Source organism: Thermobia domestica, chromosome 3 (genome assembly GCF_964235325.1).
Source record: "Thermobia domestica chromosome 3, izTheDome1.hap1.1, whole genome shotgun sequence".
NCBI classification, from domain to species: Eukaryota; Metazoa; Arthropoda; class Insecta; order Zygentoma; family Lepismatidae; genus Thermobia; species Thermobia domestica.
The window spans coordinates 344,739,798-344,756,255 of NC_137456.1; the positions used below are offsets into that span (position 1 = coordinate 344,739,798).

General features: G+C 34.5%; 1 protein-coding gene across 15 annotated transcripts in view; it reads right to left on the bottom strand.

Annotated features, from left to right (window-relative positions):
* The window catches only part of sick (sickie), a 1,461,343-nt gene that overhangs the window by 235,076 nt on the left and 1,209,809 nt on the right, over positions 1–16,458 (bottom strand). For all 15 annotated transcript variants that reach the window (XM_081752883.1, XM_081752888.1, XM_081752884.1 and 12 more), the window contains one exon: positions 2,846–2,972. In XM_081752883.1, the coding sequence (XP_081609009.1) occupies positions 2,846–2,972 (127 nt within the window). The remainder of the gene's footprint in view (positions 1–2,845; positions 2,973–16,458) is intronic.

The window sequence follows — 16,458 nt, forward strand, 5'->3', positions numbered from 1 at the left end:
TTTGTCTTAAAGGTCAACTTGCTAAAACTTCTCGTAAGCATACTTTGTGAAAAATTAGGATTTTTGTGAAATATCGTAATTTATTAACGCATGGAGTATTATTTTCAATAAGTAAGTGTTTATTATTTACAGTAAATTGAATATATATATATTCTGTGGCTTGGCCAATGACACTTTTTGGCAAAAGTGAGATGTTTGTCAAATTTTAACGCCTATAAATATATATTTTCTTGTGCAAGAAGAGCAAATGTTAATATGAATGGTATATATTCCAAACTATTTCGTATTGACATTTGCTCTTCCTGCATAAGAAAACATCCATTTATAGACGTTAAAATTGAAGAGTATCTCATTTTTATATATACAAACAAGGAAGAGGTAAATAATCTGTGCTTGAAAAAAATATGCTTACGAGAAGTCTTTAAGAACAATCGAAACATAGCCCTTAACGCCTTGTTTTGTACGCGAAAAGTACTAATACATTCAATGAAGAAATCCTAAAACATAATGCAATAAGCCACTAATGACTGCTGGAATTAAACAAAATAATACTTGTACTGTAACGTTACCTCTTATTCTACGAAGAGCATACAAATACTACTTATTTCTCTATGTTAAGCTCATTTTTTAATTTATTTATTTATTTATCACTATATAAGGAATATGTTTATTTTGGAGAGGGCGATACAAAAAAATTAGCAAAGTTGTTTATCATTAGTCTATTGGCATTTAATTAGTCAATTGACTGAATGCCACGTCTAAGTCATTTTCAACATCATCTCGTGATTTTCCAAATAATAATAATTTGATGTCATCAGCAAATAAAACACATCAAAAGTCAATTTTGTTAAGTCAGGAGTGTCAACGCTCCTATTACCGATTTATGTGTGTCTCCGCCCCGCAAATGGAATACCTACTTCTAAAGCCACTCAAGTGCCTTATCCAGCAATATCCCTTCCCCTGTGTTCGTCCTTGGTGAAAACTTGTTGTCTTTGTATACATTTGTTTTAAATACCACAACTGGTGTTTCTCATCTGCTCAAAAATGTCCATAATGCACTTGGCGTCATGACACCCCCTGGAGATGAGTATATTCAATCTGGATAGCTAAGTCCGATGATCACAATAATGATAACACATAATTGTAATTTTCCTGCGTTAATTATCTACTAATTAGTCAAATGAACTCCTTAATGAACTGATAGGAGCATATTTAATAATAAAACACTAATACTGAACTCATTTAAATACCTTTCGTTTCTTTATTGTGTACAAAAAAAAAAAAAAAAAGTAAAAGGAAAGAAAAAAAAGAAACAAAGACAAAATTTAAGGACACAGAGAATTCATAACTGCTTTGAAATCACGAGTTTGGTTTTACATCTTCAGTTACGTAAAAAGTATAACATTTCTCAACGAGAAAAGTTCTTTAAAATATATGTTTAACAGTTACCTTTGGAATTTATTGTAAATTCAAGCCTTTTATTTATTTATTTATTTATTTATTTATCAGTGTTACTTCATCTGATAACAGACACTGAAAATCAGAGAATATGCAACAGGGAGTAATTTCTAATACATTCTTCCGGAAATTCTAGCCCAGGTAATCAGTTAGATTATGGGCGCAGATTTAAAATAAGGCGGTTCTTTTCCCCCAAATTTAGTAACCAAAGACATAACTGGAGTCTGCACATTATAAGAAACTGAAGTATATAAAAGCTTTAAGTGCTTTTTGAAATAAATTCAGAGTTGTGTTCGGTGCCTCGAGGTATAAATAATGCTTTTCTACGGACAGGAATTTATCTTTAAGAATTAACGTAAAAAAATTCCTTGACATATGTACCGAGGACGACGACAAGTAATCGTTGAAACGTATTCAAGTAAGTTAATAATACGTGTACCTAAGTGAGCTCAAGATCATTATTTTACGATAATCAACTGTTTTTGAGATAGTGTCCTCTGTCCAGTTTCTCGTCTACGCCTATTACGTCATATTTGACTACCTACTCAAATGGTTGCTTTCCTCGCCTGCTTATCCCACAGGTACTGAAATTGTATCTTTCAGTTGTAATCATAACTGAAATAAATATGTTGAATGTTGTCAGGACAATCGTCCGATACCGAAGATATCATATTCTTTTATAGCCAACCTGCACATTTACGTTGTTAAGTTTCGTGGTCAGACAGATTTTTCTATGCAGTTAAAATATACGTAAAGAAGCAATTATGAATGGATGTAAATTAAATTTATAAAGGAAGAATTTTTGTGAAAATATAAGGTAATTGTTGAAAATTATTCGAAAATATGTAAGTTTAAATTTCTTTTATTCTGTGAGTTATCATTGAACATTCATGGAGTAAATTACGTTTTAAGCAGTTCAATAATCCTTGGGGCAAATATATAATTAACTGTCCAGAATAGTTGAAGTTAGTAATAAATATTTAAATGTTTCACAGTCTATTTCAATTTTAAAAGTTTACAAAATAACAGCAGTAAGAATCGAAAACAGCCAATACAAACGTTAAGTGAGAACTGAGTTACGTCGCCGTGGCGTTTACACGCGTCAAATCTACCGTGGTTCGTATCGAATGACGTCAACATGTGACAAGACGTTTTCTCCGATAGTAAACAATATATGAACAACAAACTATTTTCACCTTAGCCTACAGTAGTATTTTCTAAGTTCTAAACAATTACGTAGAGATTTTTTTTAGGATTCTTTGTTAGTGGAATACGCGTGGGAAAATAGAACCTAGAGTGAAGATCACTCTAGTAATATTACTTTTTTCTGTTGATTTTTCGAAGCAAGTAATGAAATCCATCTTTCGTGAATCAGAAGTAAGCATACCTTGTTGTAATTTCCGTAGGGACTGGAGTGTTCAGAATGCACTGAAGAACTGGTAAGGTTTTCATCTGTTGAAAATTCAGCAATTGTGTCAGAAATACCGCTTGACACAGAGCTTGAATCGTCAAAACTGGAAAGAAACAAAAACAAATAATTAGAAACAAATAAAATGAACCTTAAGCTGAACATACTGTGTTCTCACTTAGAATTAGCTATGTTTAATACATGAAAAAGAATATTTTCTTTACAATAGGATTTGATAAAAAACTATTCACAGTTTACTCGAATTATTTGTATCAATACAAGAGGAAATACCATATCTGCCAAGTACAACTCAAGATTTTTGTAATACGGATTTAATTAATTCCATTTGTAATATGGATGTAATATGGATTCATTTAATTAATAGTAATGCATTGTTAAGTAATCTAATTAGAAGAAGAATAAAGAATTCTTGAAACATTAATCAATTTAATCGTACAGTCTGCAGCAAAAAAATCTGCAACATGAGCATGTAAGTATTGTGAAACTACGCCTAACAGCCAAAGGAATCGAAATAACATCTAAGTGGCACGAATCACGCCAGGAGGAACCTCGGCGTCCTTTCCTGCACATTTATTTTGGAACAAAAGACTTCCTCGTTTCACAATAAACTTACATGCTCATGTTGCAGGTTTTTTGCTGCGGACTGTACAATGAACACATCGTATTGTCTACGAACTAAGAAAATACAACTCAAGAAATATATACATTTAATTGTTCTACTTGTGTCAATATTTACACAGTAGGATCATAATTCTGCTGTACGTTACACTAATTTGAAAATTGTTTTATAAGCCCATTTGAGTCAGATTAAACCGCCCTGCTGACACAGATCAGATTTAAAAGTCATACGGGGATGTGAATGTTCAAAAATTCATACATCACAAAATGATCAGGAAAACGTACTACTTTTCTCGCTTATATTGTCCAGTTACACTTCGTGAGTTCTGATCATATAATCTAAACGTTTAAATATCTCGCGCGACCATAGCTCCTCATGTGAGGAGTCATTCAAAAGCAATATACACAAAAATCTGAATAAAACAACTTAGCTTCTCTATATCCTCAAACTGACATCCCTATTAAACCTCTATATTCTCAATAATTCTATGTAATATATATATATATATATATATATATATAAATTATCATTTCTACTTGTGGGAGATGCATTCATTTGAATACGAGCAGTCGAGGTGATACAAAAGTTGAGAAAAAAGAAGTGAAAACTATCACCAAGTATCATCCGAGAAGCAGATTTCGAACTGCTCGAACACTCGCCTTATGCTCCAGATCTAGCCTCTAATGATTTTTACCTCCTTTTTCGGTTCAAGAAAAAGCTCAGAGCCGAGAACTTTGAAAATATTAGCAATGTCATTGCCACTAAGGAACCATTTTGGTTTGGACACACACAGTCTTGTCTTTAAAAAACTGGTTATCCACCTCTTTTTGAAGTCCTGTATTCTGATCCGCAGCTGAAACGAAATCAAGTAAGTGTAGATATTCTTCGACCAGTTGAGATGTTCGTCAGAACCAAACTATTACAATGACGTATGTTCGGTTGCTAGAATATGGCCTAAAGCAAAGTAGGTGGTCAAGATTTTTTGAACAAGACTGTACATGTTTTTAAATATTCATGTTTAGCAAAGTCGCGGTAATCAAAATAAATAATTAAGCATTTTCAACGATTCCGTGAACATAAAATAATTTGTTACACTCCTTTCGAAGTCAAACACATGTCTAGTTTAATCGCTTTCTAACATTTACTTTTATCTTACATTTGAACTCAAAAAGTAATATAACAGAAATCATGATTTTAAAAGATCTTTTTTATAGTCAACCAGAAAAAAAGGTTAAAAGAAAGTATGACCTAAATAAAGTAAAAGCATTTCGCACTCCTCATCCTCCTTCCCAATTTTCCAAAACCATGGGACCTACCGTAATCGGGTTTAAGATCACTTAGGAACTAGTATGTGCCCTATCCAAGTTTCAGAATCCTGCGGTACTTCCGTAACAATTTTTATAAGGTAGTTGGTGAGTACTTCAAATTATATGTCCGTAGCCAAATTCCCTATATAAAAATTGTTGCGTGAGTATCTTACGACTCAACTATATATTTTTGGATAGTGCACCCATTAGCTCCTAAGTGAAGTTGTGACCCGACTACAGTAGGTCACATAGTTTTGGAACTATGGACCTTTAAAATCATTATGTTTTCGGCAGCCTATAACTCCGAAAGGAAGCATTTGTGCATTCAGGTTGGTCTGAACTTTTTATTTTATCTTCGTGTTAGAAATCACCTCCCAAACGTTGTCCGTGCTGTTCTGAAACACCTATATATCAGTACAGTATGTGCTCTAAGTACAGAGTTTTTATTATACATTGTCGTTGAGATGTTACAAAGATATTAAAAAATTAAAATCTGTAATTGAAGAATATTTTTTTTAATCTGAAATTCTTTTCTTTCCAGATTTTATTTTGCAAAGGAATGAGAAAAATTTAATTTGACATAACCTAAGTCTAACTAGAATTTACCTCAAACTGACAAATTACATTACGAGGACTAATTTCAGCTTCAAAAGTCTAGTGATGTATTTGTAAATAAACCTGATGACAAAGGCAAGGACAGAAATGGCGAAAAGAGCATTTAAAAAGAAGGAAAGTGTATTTTGTGAATCTTTGGATACAAATTTAAGAAAAAGACTCATATAAAACGTTTCATGTTGAATATTTTACTCTATAGTACAGAAACAAACACTACGAAAAGCAATGAGAAAATACTAAAGGTTTTCGAAACGTAGATGTAGAGAAGAATAGGAAAAATAGTTGCGTCGAATGAAAAACTAATAAGGAAGTGTTGGAAGTAATAAGAGGAGAAAATAACTTCAGATGCAATTGGAAAGACTGAGAAAACTGGTTGGGACATTGGCTGAGGAGAAACTATATCATGAGGAACATGCTAGAAGGTATGGTGGCAGAAGAAGGGGCTGAGAAGAGGGCGAGAGCGAAAGAGGACACAGTAGACGGACGGTAGCCACATAGCACACGACGTCCCAATTATCCCATATAGTTTCCGGGATTATCGGGACAATGAGTAGACATCCCATGGGCAATGAAACAATGGACAATGTCAGGGATTATGGGACATCCTAAAAGATTTCCACGTAGCATGTCCATGGGACATCCCGGATGGGACAGGATATCCCAGGGAAATTCACGCTAGACATAACTAGGACCACATTATCCCACGATTTACCAGTGGACATCCCTTAAAGGTTCCGTTGAGTATCTCGTCTTCCGGGATATTAGCGGACGTATGGATATCCCGCGGAGGTCTTATGGATGTCCCGGGAGTAAATTAAGATGATCCCGGGATGTCCTATTGTCCATTGCGGATCAGTCTCGAACGGCCCGTGGACGTCTATGTGCTACAAAGAGAAAATTCGTACGTGAAGACTAAAAGATTATCTGAGAACTGTGATGCATAAAAAAACTTCAGTTTCAGGCAAGTAACCTGCTAATAATGGCGGTATACCTAAGAGGAGGAGGAAGATGGTAGTATGTAAATGATCAGTCAGCTACAGGGCAATTAAAAAAAAAAACAAAAAAAAAAAAACGGAAATGCTGAAAATTAAATAATTTCATGAAAACAAATTTTTCTCTCATTTAATAGTAAAAATAATGCCATTTTAGAATACCTAGAGTACAATTTATTTTCAACAAACTTAAAACGTTCGTTATTGAATTCTCTATGTCTGTGTGTCTGTTATTTGCTAATTTTTCAATTTTGAGCCCCCCCATTCGATGGAGCATCAAAAACTATCTGAAAGAAGTGATAGAATGTTTTGCGTCACTCTTACCGTTTCCGAGATATTGCCCAAAAAAGGTTCCAATTTCGGAAGATTTAAAGAGCCACATCTCGGGAACCGTAAGTCACAAAGAGATCGAATTGGTGTAGATCAATACCTAAGAGGATGGTGAACATTTTGGTACCAAACGGTAACTTGTGGCCACTGGCCAAACCAGTGCCCAGTTTTAAGTTCGTTGAAAATAAATTGTATTGTATATATTCTAAAATGACATTATTTTTACCATTAAATAAGATAAAAATTTGTTTTCATGAAATTATTTAATTTTCAAAATTTCGTTTTTTGATTCACTCTGTATTTCATTTAAGCAATTTATTTCAACATGGCATCTTCTTGACGCTTCACAGTTTTTCTCTGTTCTCTTCTCCTGATGATTATAGTACACTTAGTAAAGTAAGTGTGTAATTGTGTCTTATTTTCAGCCAAGTAACGAAAAAAATATGCCCAACTTGAGATACAAATTGTAAGTATTCTATTTAACAGCACTATTTTGCGGTCAACTTGTATGAACGTGAAGATCTGATGATAAATTATACCGCAGACATTGAGTGTGACTAATGAATAATGGATTTAAAAAAAAAAAAGAAAAAAGAAAATGATTGACGCGAAGTTACTCACCACTAATGGCAGGGAGATGATTGACAATCGTGGTTCATCCGTCACCGTTTCAAAATATATCAATGTTTTATTTACCATCTAATTTTAATTACTCTCAACAAGAACACGTTCTTTTATTTTAAATTTTTTAGTTCTTCTGGAGATACTAATGATATGCTCTTCTATATTTGTAGACATAGCAATTGTTAAGGTAATCGGAATAAAGGTTTCATTTGAAAAAAATGAAATATTTAAGTTTTACGTCCCACGATTATGCCCGCTAGGCTAAAGGAGACAGTGATTATGCGAAATGAATGGAATTATGGAATGAAGAAAGTGGGAAGAAACTGGAGAACCCCGAGAAAACCAACGCACACAGTGTTTGTCCACCAGAAAGCTCACTTGGCATGAGCTGTGATCGAACCAAGGACCCCATGTACCTGAGATTCACGCGCCTTATCACTGAACCACTGCGGCCCCTAGGTTTGATTTGGATAAAGGATCACGTGACGAATTTGGAATTTTACAGGAGAGATTTCTTATTTACAATTTTAGACTTATCTTTTACAGGTTATTTCCTTACTAGGTTTGTATTGATGTAATTTAATTCTTAGTGTCTCATACTTTAATAAGCTTTGTATGGACGTAAGTTCTTATCCGAAAAAGTCATTTAGGCAATAAAACTCATTTTGAAAGAAATGTAACAAATAGTATTCCAAATCCATCCTTGATATGACTATTTAAAATAAGACTTTCTTTCTCGAATTTATTTGAAAATATCTTAAAGAAACTGTAATTCGAGAAAGAATTTTCTACTCATAAATACTACAAAAAATACATTAATCTGAGTTCTGAAATTGTTCCTTGTATTTTTGAACAATATATATTTCTGCATATGTAATACGTAATTTTATTGATTTATAATTTCATGACCTGTAGCCAACAGAAGACTGAACATGGACCAAGAATCGAAAATGAAATCTTTAGGCGCTACATCCCACGATTATGTCGGCTAGGCTAAACGAGGCATGATGACAAATGAACAAAATGGTGAAATGAAAAAAGTGGTAAGAAACGGGAGAATCTCTAGAAAAACCCACACATATGGTGTTTGACCACCACGAAGTTCACTTGGCGCGTACTGGGACCAAACCAAGGACCTCATGCACCAGAGATGAACGCTCTAGCACTGAGCCCCCACGAATCGAGTTAGAAATGAGTACATCAGACGCGAACATTGTAATCATTTTGGTACTTGAAAGCACTTATCAACTGTGCCTTCCAACAGTGCCGAGGTAACTGCACTATCAACAAATTGTTTTTACAGTATTTTGTTAGTGAACGGAAACATAAATGGCTGGGAGTATTCGGCATGTTCGTCTGGAGAACAAATGGAGAAAGTCAGCCGAATAGTCAATACTGAAAACAGTTGAAAGCAAACTAGTTAGGAATTATTTAAGAAGAAATTGTTTTGTTAGGGATGGTAGCTCGTAAGAGAAGAAGAAGAAAACCGACAAATAGAAGAGGTCAATTCTTACGTGAAAGAAAACAAGATTTATCAAGGACTATAGTGGATGACAAATACTATCTTCCAGCAAATGACGTTACAGAAGAAGACAATAATACGAAATATCTTTATAGAATAAAGATTTCCATAAAGAAGATGAGGTTGAATATTATGAAAAATAAATTATGCGGATTATGAAAAACGCATACAAAAATGAAAAACGCATACAAAAATGAAAAGCCAGTACAAAAATGAAAAACCAGTACAAAGATTAAAAACGAATACAAAGATTAAAAACGAATACAAAGATTAAAAACGAATACAAAGATTAAAAACGAATACAAAGATTAAAAACGAATACAAAGATTAAAAACGAATACAAAGATTAAAAACGAATACAAAGATTAAAAACGAATACAAAGATTAAAAACGAATACAAAGATTAAAAACGAATTCAAAGATTAAAAACGAATTCAAAGATTAAAAACGAATACAAAGATTAAAAGCGAATACAAAGATTAAGAACGAATACAAAGATTAAAAACGAACTCAACGATAAACAGGGAACAAAGAGAAAAGGTGAAAACTGAAAAAGATGATGATGATTATGATATTAATATTGATATTTATGTCAAACTTGTGGTATTTTCTGTTTAAAAAAAATAATCAATAACAGAAAAAACCTTCAGGAACAGTTGAAGCTTCCATGCTTTCATAATTAAAAAAAAAAAAAAAAGTTTTTAAACAACAGTGACTGTTCAGAAGAGTATTGTTAACCATTTGAATTTGAGTGTCCTACATTCTGTATCATATTGTACAGTGATAAATCTTCCAACCATCGCTTATCTTCAGAATGGTATCCTAGTCCATATATAATTCAGAAGCACATAATTCAGAATTTAAGAATGAATGATTCATTTGTGCTTTTACGTCTTTTGTGCAACACGCTGTACACGGATGGGACGTACTATTTTCGTGGGTTCCGAACGTCAACGGAATTTAAGGTTGTCGCATGAACAATCTATAGCGTAGATACCTCTAAACAACAGCGATCCCCACCTTATTATCTCGCTTCCAAGAGACTTCGATTATATGGCAGTATCACACAAGTTACGTTTTGCAGATTTTAGAGAAGAAATCAGAAATAATAGTAAATCTACAGTTTTAGGTGAGAATGTGCATGACGCAGTTCTGTCTAAAAGAGATTATTATTGGTGCCTTCCATTTCAACTCAGGCAAAAAAATATAAAATTGTACCATCACCATCTCAGATATTGTTGAAACTTTTTTTGTAGCAACTAGACATGTTTTTAAGAGACCCATATTTTTTTGTTTTGTCGAAAAAAATTTTCCCGCCAAGTAATGGGCCATCAAAGACGGGGAGTACAATTTATGAATTGTAGAAGACATGGAAAATGGTCAACTTCGGAGCCTCACCATTCGGCTATGGAGACAGGTAGAGTTATAATTCTTGTTGTGGTATGTACATAGGGATATAAATAAACTATATTTTCCTATAGTTTGGTTTGCGCATGCGTATCTTTTTGTACATAAATTAACAAATGAACGTCAATTTATCTGGAAAGTCGAAGTTTGCGAATTTTTTTCGAGCACTTCCGGTTCGAATTTTAAAATTCTGCTTTCACGGTTGGTAAGACCTAGTTACCCGCTTTCCGAAAAAAAATTGTATCGCTTCTGTGGTCAACCGTTTTGTCGCAAAAAATTCGAGAAATTGTAAAATTTTCAAAAATCGCCATTTTTGGGCGCCATTTTCTCGAAAACACCATTTTTTAAAATTCTGAAATTTTGTCAGATGGTTCAACTTTACGTGAATAATAAACACACCAAATATCATTCTCGACCAATGCTTCATGGATTAACTACAGCCTTTTAAAGTTAGCGAAGTTTCGCTAATTTTGATGTCACAGTTAGCAACACTGGGAGCAATAAAAGTGCAATGATTTGATGATGTTTGTGGTTCATATTTATTAAATGAAGAATAAATGGTTTTCTTGGCTGTTTTTTTATTATTTTGATTAAAAAAACTCTCTGAAATAGTAAAATGAGCCTCCCTCTACTCCTCCGTTTTCTTAAACTGAAGTAATCTGAGGTGGAAATTACGATTACGAAACACACAAATTTCAAGTTCACTTACTTAAAATGGTCTTCGGAAACAAAATTTCACTTTTTTTTTTTTTTTTTTTTTTTTTTTTTTTTTTTTTTTTTTTTACATGGACCAATCATTTGCTTGGTCGTTGTTTTCTTTGCTAATAGCATGTAACCGTGCAGATGCTCCAATAGATGTTGGTTCACTCGTAACTCATCCAGGAGTGGATCTAGGGGGACGATTGCCACCCCCCCCCCAGAAGAAGAAACTTTATTTATATATAAATAAAACCCATCCCAGAGTTTGGAGCTCTTAAAAGTAGCAGTATTACAATCCCCCTCCCCAGAACTCCGTCCTGGATCCGCCCCTGCGTAGCACATTGTCGATAGTCTCAAAACACTTATTTTCACTTCTCTTATGCTCTTCTGGAAACCTGTACTGTGCTGAAGGTTCATGTGGAAGCATAAACAGCACTTCAACTTCACGTAATTCATGATTTATTCATAATATTTCTGCTACGCACCACTTGTTATCATACATATATGTATATAACAAAAGTTCCTTTTTGCAGATTTCTTAAATCTACACTTTGAATTGCAAAAGTTCGATTTTGGGGGAAGTATGAAGTTAGTTCATGGTGACCCGTTACTGCCATAAAAATTCGCAATTTTCCGAAAGCCAAAGATAACTTCGTTGAATACCAGTTACCGGTCGCATACATACTTTCCCTTTTTTCTTCCGGAAGTCGTCGAATTCAGTTCCAGGTAACAAAACGAGAGTAATACCCGGAGTTTGTACTTGACCTATACTCACAAATTCTCCTGCGGTTTTAGTGGGGACGCGGTGGCTCAGTGGTAGAGCGTTCACTTCCGGTGCTTGGGGTCCCTGGTTCAATCCCAGCTCGTGCCGTGTGGGCTTTGTGGTGGACAAACACCGTGCTCGTGGGTTTTCTTGGGGTTATCCCGTTTCCTCTCACTTTCTGCATTCCAGCATTTCATTCATTTCTCATAATCACCGTCTCCTTTAGCCTAACCGGCATAACCGTGGACCCTACTCCACTACCGTCGCAGAGACCCTTGCATGGCCGGTTTCACTGCAAAAGCACTGCTTTATCGGACCTGTCTGCATCTCGAACATCTGAAAGCGATTTTTAAAGTGGGATGCAACACCATCAGAAATCACTGACACGGTTTGGGAAATTGTAGACACCTATTTTCACGTATTCAAACCTTTTTCTATAAAATATATTTTCGCTTTTCTTCGAGTATGTTTAGAATCTTGTTTATGACTATGAGTACATGAGCCGAATCGTGTGTTTTATCGTCGTTTATTACAACAAAACTGTCAATTGTTTCATGTTTCGGTGATAACTCTGAATTCCACTTTGCAGAATAACAGTCCAGTTTTCAACGAAGTCCACATGAAGTAAAATAGAATTTGTATCTTGAAATTTTATACGGTGGTTTTCGGTAGCAATTGATTTTCTTTGGATTTTCTTGATGTAGTCATGAATTACAATTCTTACAGTTAAACCGGCAATGTACGATACGAAAACAGAAAGTGGCAGTTTTTTTTTTTTTTTAACGAGATCATTATTCTCCCATATGGCATACGTAACCACTTTCATTTTCATCAGGATCAATAATTAAAGACACCACACTTATTTCTTCCACCCCAGGACATTCACCACATTCTTGAAGAAGACAGCTGTCATTTTCTACGGATCATACTACTAAAGGAAATAGGTCACACACGACAGCTTCAATACAGGTTGCACCTTTGATTTGTAGCAACGCAGTAGCAGCTAACTTAAAATTTGCACAATACACACACACTTTCCTCTCAGGTTGCGGACTGACACACTTTAGTCGAATACTATAAAATTCCGAGTGACCCATTTTTATGCTGGGATTGTTCTGTTTAAAAAATCAGTAAATTTCTTTGGAACGCGTAAGAAAACGTTTCAATTTTTTTTAAACTTTTTGTCATTTTTCGATCACTGTAATGACATCGCACTTAATTGAGACTTTGTCTGGATCATTCCAAATCATACTGAGGTAATAGTTTAGGCCTTTTATAGATCATCAGAATTTATTGGATGGCCATTTCAAGTAAACTTAAAATTTGTGTGTTTCGTAATCGTAATTTCCACCTCTGATTACTTCAGTTTAAGAAAACGGAGGAGTAAGGGGAGGCTCATTTTACTATTTCAGAGAGCCTGTTTGTTCAAAATAATAAAAAAACAGCCAAGAAAACCATTTATTCTTCATATAATGAATATGAACCACAGACATCATCAAATCATTGCACTTTTATTGTTCCCAGTGTTGCTAACTGTGACATCAAAATTAGCGAAACTTCGCTAACTTTAAAAGGCTGCAGTTAATCCATGAAGCATTGGTCGAGAATCGTATTTGGTGTGTTTATTATACAGGTAAAGTTGGACCATCTGACAAAATTTCAGAATTTTAAAAAATGGTGTTTTCGAGAAAATGGCGCCCAAAAATGGCGATTTTTGAAAATTTTACAATTTCTCGAATTTTTTGCGACAAAACTGTTGACCACAGAAGCGATACAAAATTTTTTTCGGAAAGCGGGTAACTAGGTCTTACCAACCGTGAAAGCAGAATTTTAAAATTCGAACCGGAAGTGCTCGAAAAAAATTCGCAAACTTCAACTTTTCAGATAAATTGACGTTCATTTGTTAATTTATGTACAAAAAGATACGCATGCGCAAACCAAACTATAAGAAAATATAGTTTATTCATATCCCTATGTACATACCACAACAAGAATTATAACTCTACCTGTCTCCATAGCCGAATGGTGAGGCTCCGAAGTTGACCATTTTCCATGTCTTCTACAATTCATAAATTGTACTCCCCGTCTTTGATGACCCATTACTTGGCGGGAAAATTTTTTTCGACAAAACAAAAAAATATGGGTCTCTTAAAAACATGTCTAGTTGCTATAAAAAAAGTTTCAACAATATCTGAGATGATGATGGTACATGCTCTGCCTGAATTGAAATGGAAGGCACCTATTACAATATTTGTTTACTATGACTAAACATTAGGAACAGATTTTATGGGAGATTGTTTCTTTACAATATATATCAGTGTCACAGAGGCACACAATAATACATTGGAAGATTTGATAATAATAATAATAATAATGAATACCATCTATTACTTTGACACAGCCTTTCCCTCACCTAAATTCACTTTTCTTCCTTGAATTTACCATTCTGCAATTGATTGTGCCTTTTCAATAAATTAATGTTCCCCAAATAATCTCTTCGGCACAAACTGTGCCTTACAACCCGCCTCTGAGTATCCCTGATAATAAAAATATTAATAATTAAAAGCCTAGTTTAAAATTATATTTTTACCGTCACCATTAAAGATAAATACTTAAGCTGCATAAATAGCATAAAATAAAGCCTTGGATAGGGTTTCATATAAAGTGTAAAACTGAATTTCTTAATTACATTACATACTTCACCTAATACGGCGCATAGACTATTTTAAGTATTTCTTCCTGGCTACTGGTAGAGTTCCTCTAAATAGGAACTAGTGGCGCCAACGAATTTCGTGGAAATTGGGTCGTAAATTAGATGCTGAGAAATGACTGCAGTGAAACGCGTAAATCAGAATGATTTGGTAACTTAAAAGAGAAATAATTCAAGACACTAACAATGAATGTCCGAGTTTCAGCTCCTTATTTGAAGAGACATAATGCTAACTGAGCCAGTTTTAATTGCGTCGTCGCGCTGTAGACATCGGAAGTTAAATTTAGTTGAAGTTCCAGCAAAATCACATAAAGGTCATTAACATCAACTCCTAGAAGCAGGAGACTTGGGCAAACTTTCCCTACAGATGTTAGACACCTTACAAGACGTGCTGAAATACTCATTAAATCTACTTAAGCGTATATTTGGAGGGGGGAAAAGAGAGAAACATTCTAATATTCGATTCTCATACAACAAAGACAATAAGAGAAAGTAAGATTATTTTTGATACAGGTTCACAATGTCCCAATAATCTATTTTGTTTCCGCCTTCATCTATTAGAACTGGTAGATATACATAAGATGGATGATTTACCTTATAACTTTAACGTTAATAGATAAAAAAAAAATACTGAAATTTTGTATCAAGCAAATATCGACACGTTTTGGCGTCCACCCAGCGTCGTGAGCCTAACTGGGGAATCACGAAATAAAGACGTAATAGTCACTAAGTCTAGGATGCTCCTGATACGGCTATTAGAGAAAGAGCGCGCTAATCACATGTTCATCGCCAGGGTAGATGTAGTTCAACCGCTTGCTAATAGATGGCGTTGGAGCAGCTCAGGCTCACAAGGGCTGGCATTCCAATAGTTATTTTTTTTTAAATATCGACAGGAGGACATTAATCTGAGGTATAGTCTGCAATACCACCTATTAACAGTATAGTAAACCAACAAAATTATTTTTTAAAACGTCACCAAGCGCGCCGATGCTGGGGGGCCCGGATCCCCCCAAAGCTCATGTAGGCCCCCTATTGTATTTATGAGTATACAATATTTGGCATAATTTGAGTGCAATTTGTCTCAAAATCTTCATATATATACCTTCTGCATTTGAATCCCCTACCCCCAAATTTACAGAGAAATCTGCGCCCTTGAACGTCACTACGTTCGATTGTTTCGCACTTCAAGTCTGCATATTAAATTAAACTTACAATACCATGCTTATTATTCAGTGTTGCAAACTAACGATGATACAGTATCAAAACATCTTTTCAGAAATAAATGAAGACCTCTATAACAGTAATAACGTAAGTGAGACTAACAGTACAATGCATACCCAAAGTACTTGTATGAAATATGTAATGATCTGACGTGGTACTGAGTATGTCGTTACCGTATGCCTTGGGTTCGATTCCCGATGAGAGTTTATGTGGTTCTGATCAAACGTCAAGCTGTAGTTCCACTACTCACTACTAATATAGCCTCGGTGCTGAACGGGACGCTTAACTCCAAACCAACATCATCAGCCATCAACTGACGTAGCGCTATTTAAAAAATACAACTTTATATTGGATTGGCAACACTGTTAATCGAGTAATATTGCATACAATATGTGGAACGACTTTCACCTGTCGATATTTGCATCACACAAAATCCTTTATTTATTTATTTATTTATTTATCAATTTAAAAGTTTGAAGGCAGTTTCGAATTTGAAGATAAACTGTTTAGCTCGTTTCTCTACTTAAAACTGAAATTGTAGGATTTAGCACTTCTGTTTTCGATATTGGACAGCAATAGTTTGAAACCCTACTGTAACTTTATAGTGTAAAACGCAACTTCTTGTCGAATTTATCATGAACATTCATCTGTTGGTAATTAAACACTTCTCAGTATCCTACCATTCTGCTGCTTACAACTCGGAACTGATAAAAATGTTCACTTTATTTTATTTAGTCTTCTTAGCACGTATTGTATAGGGGT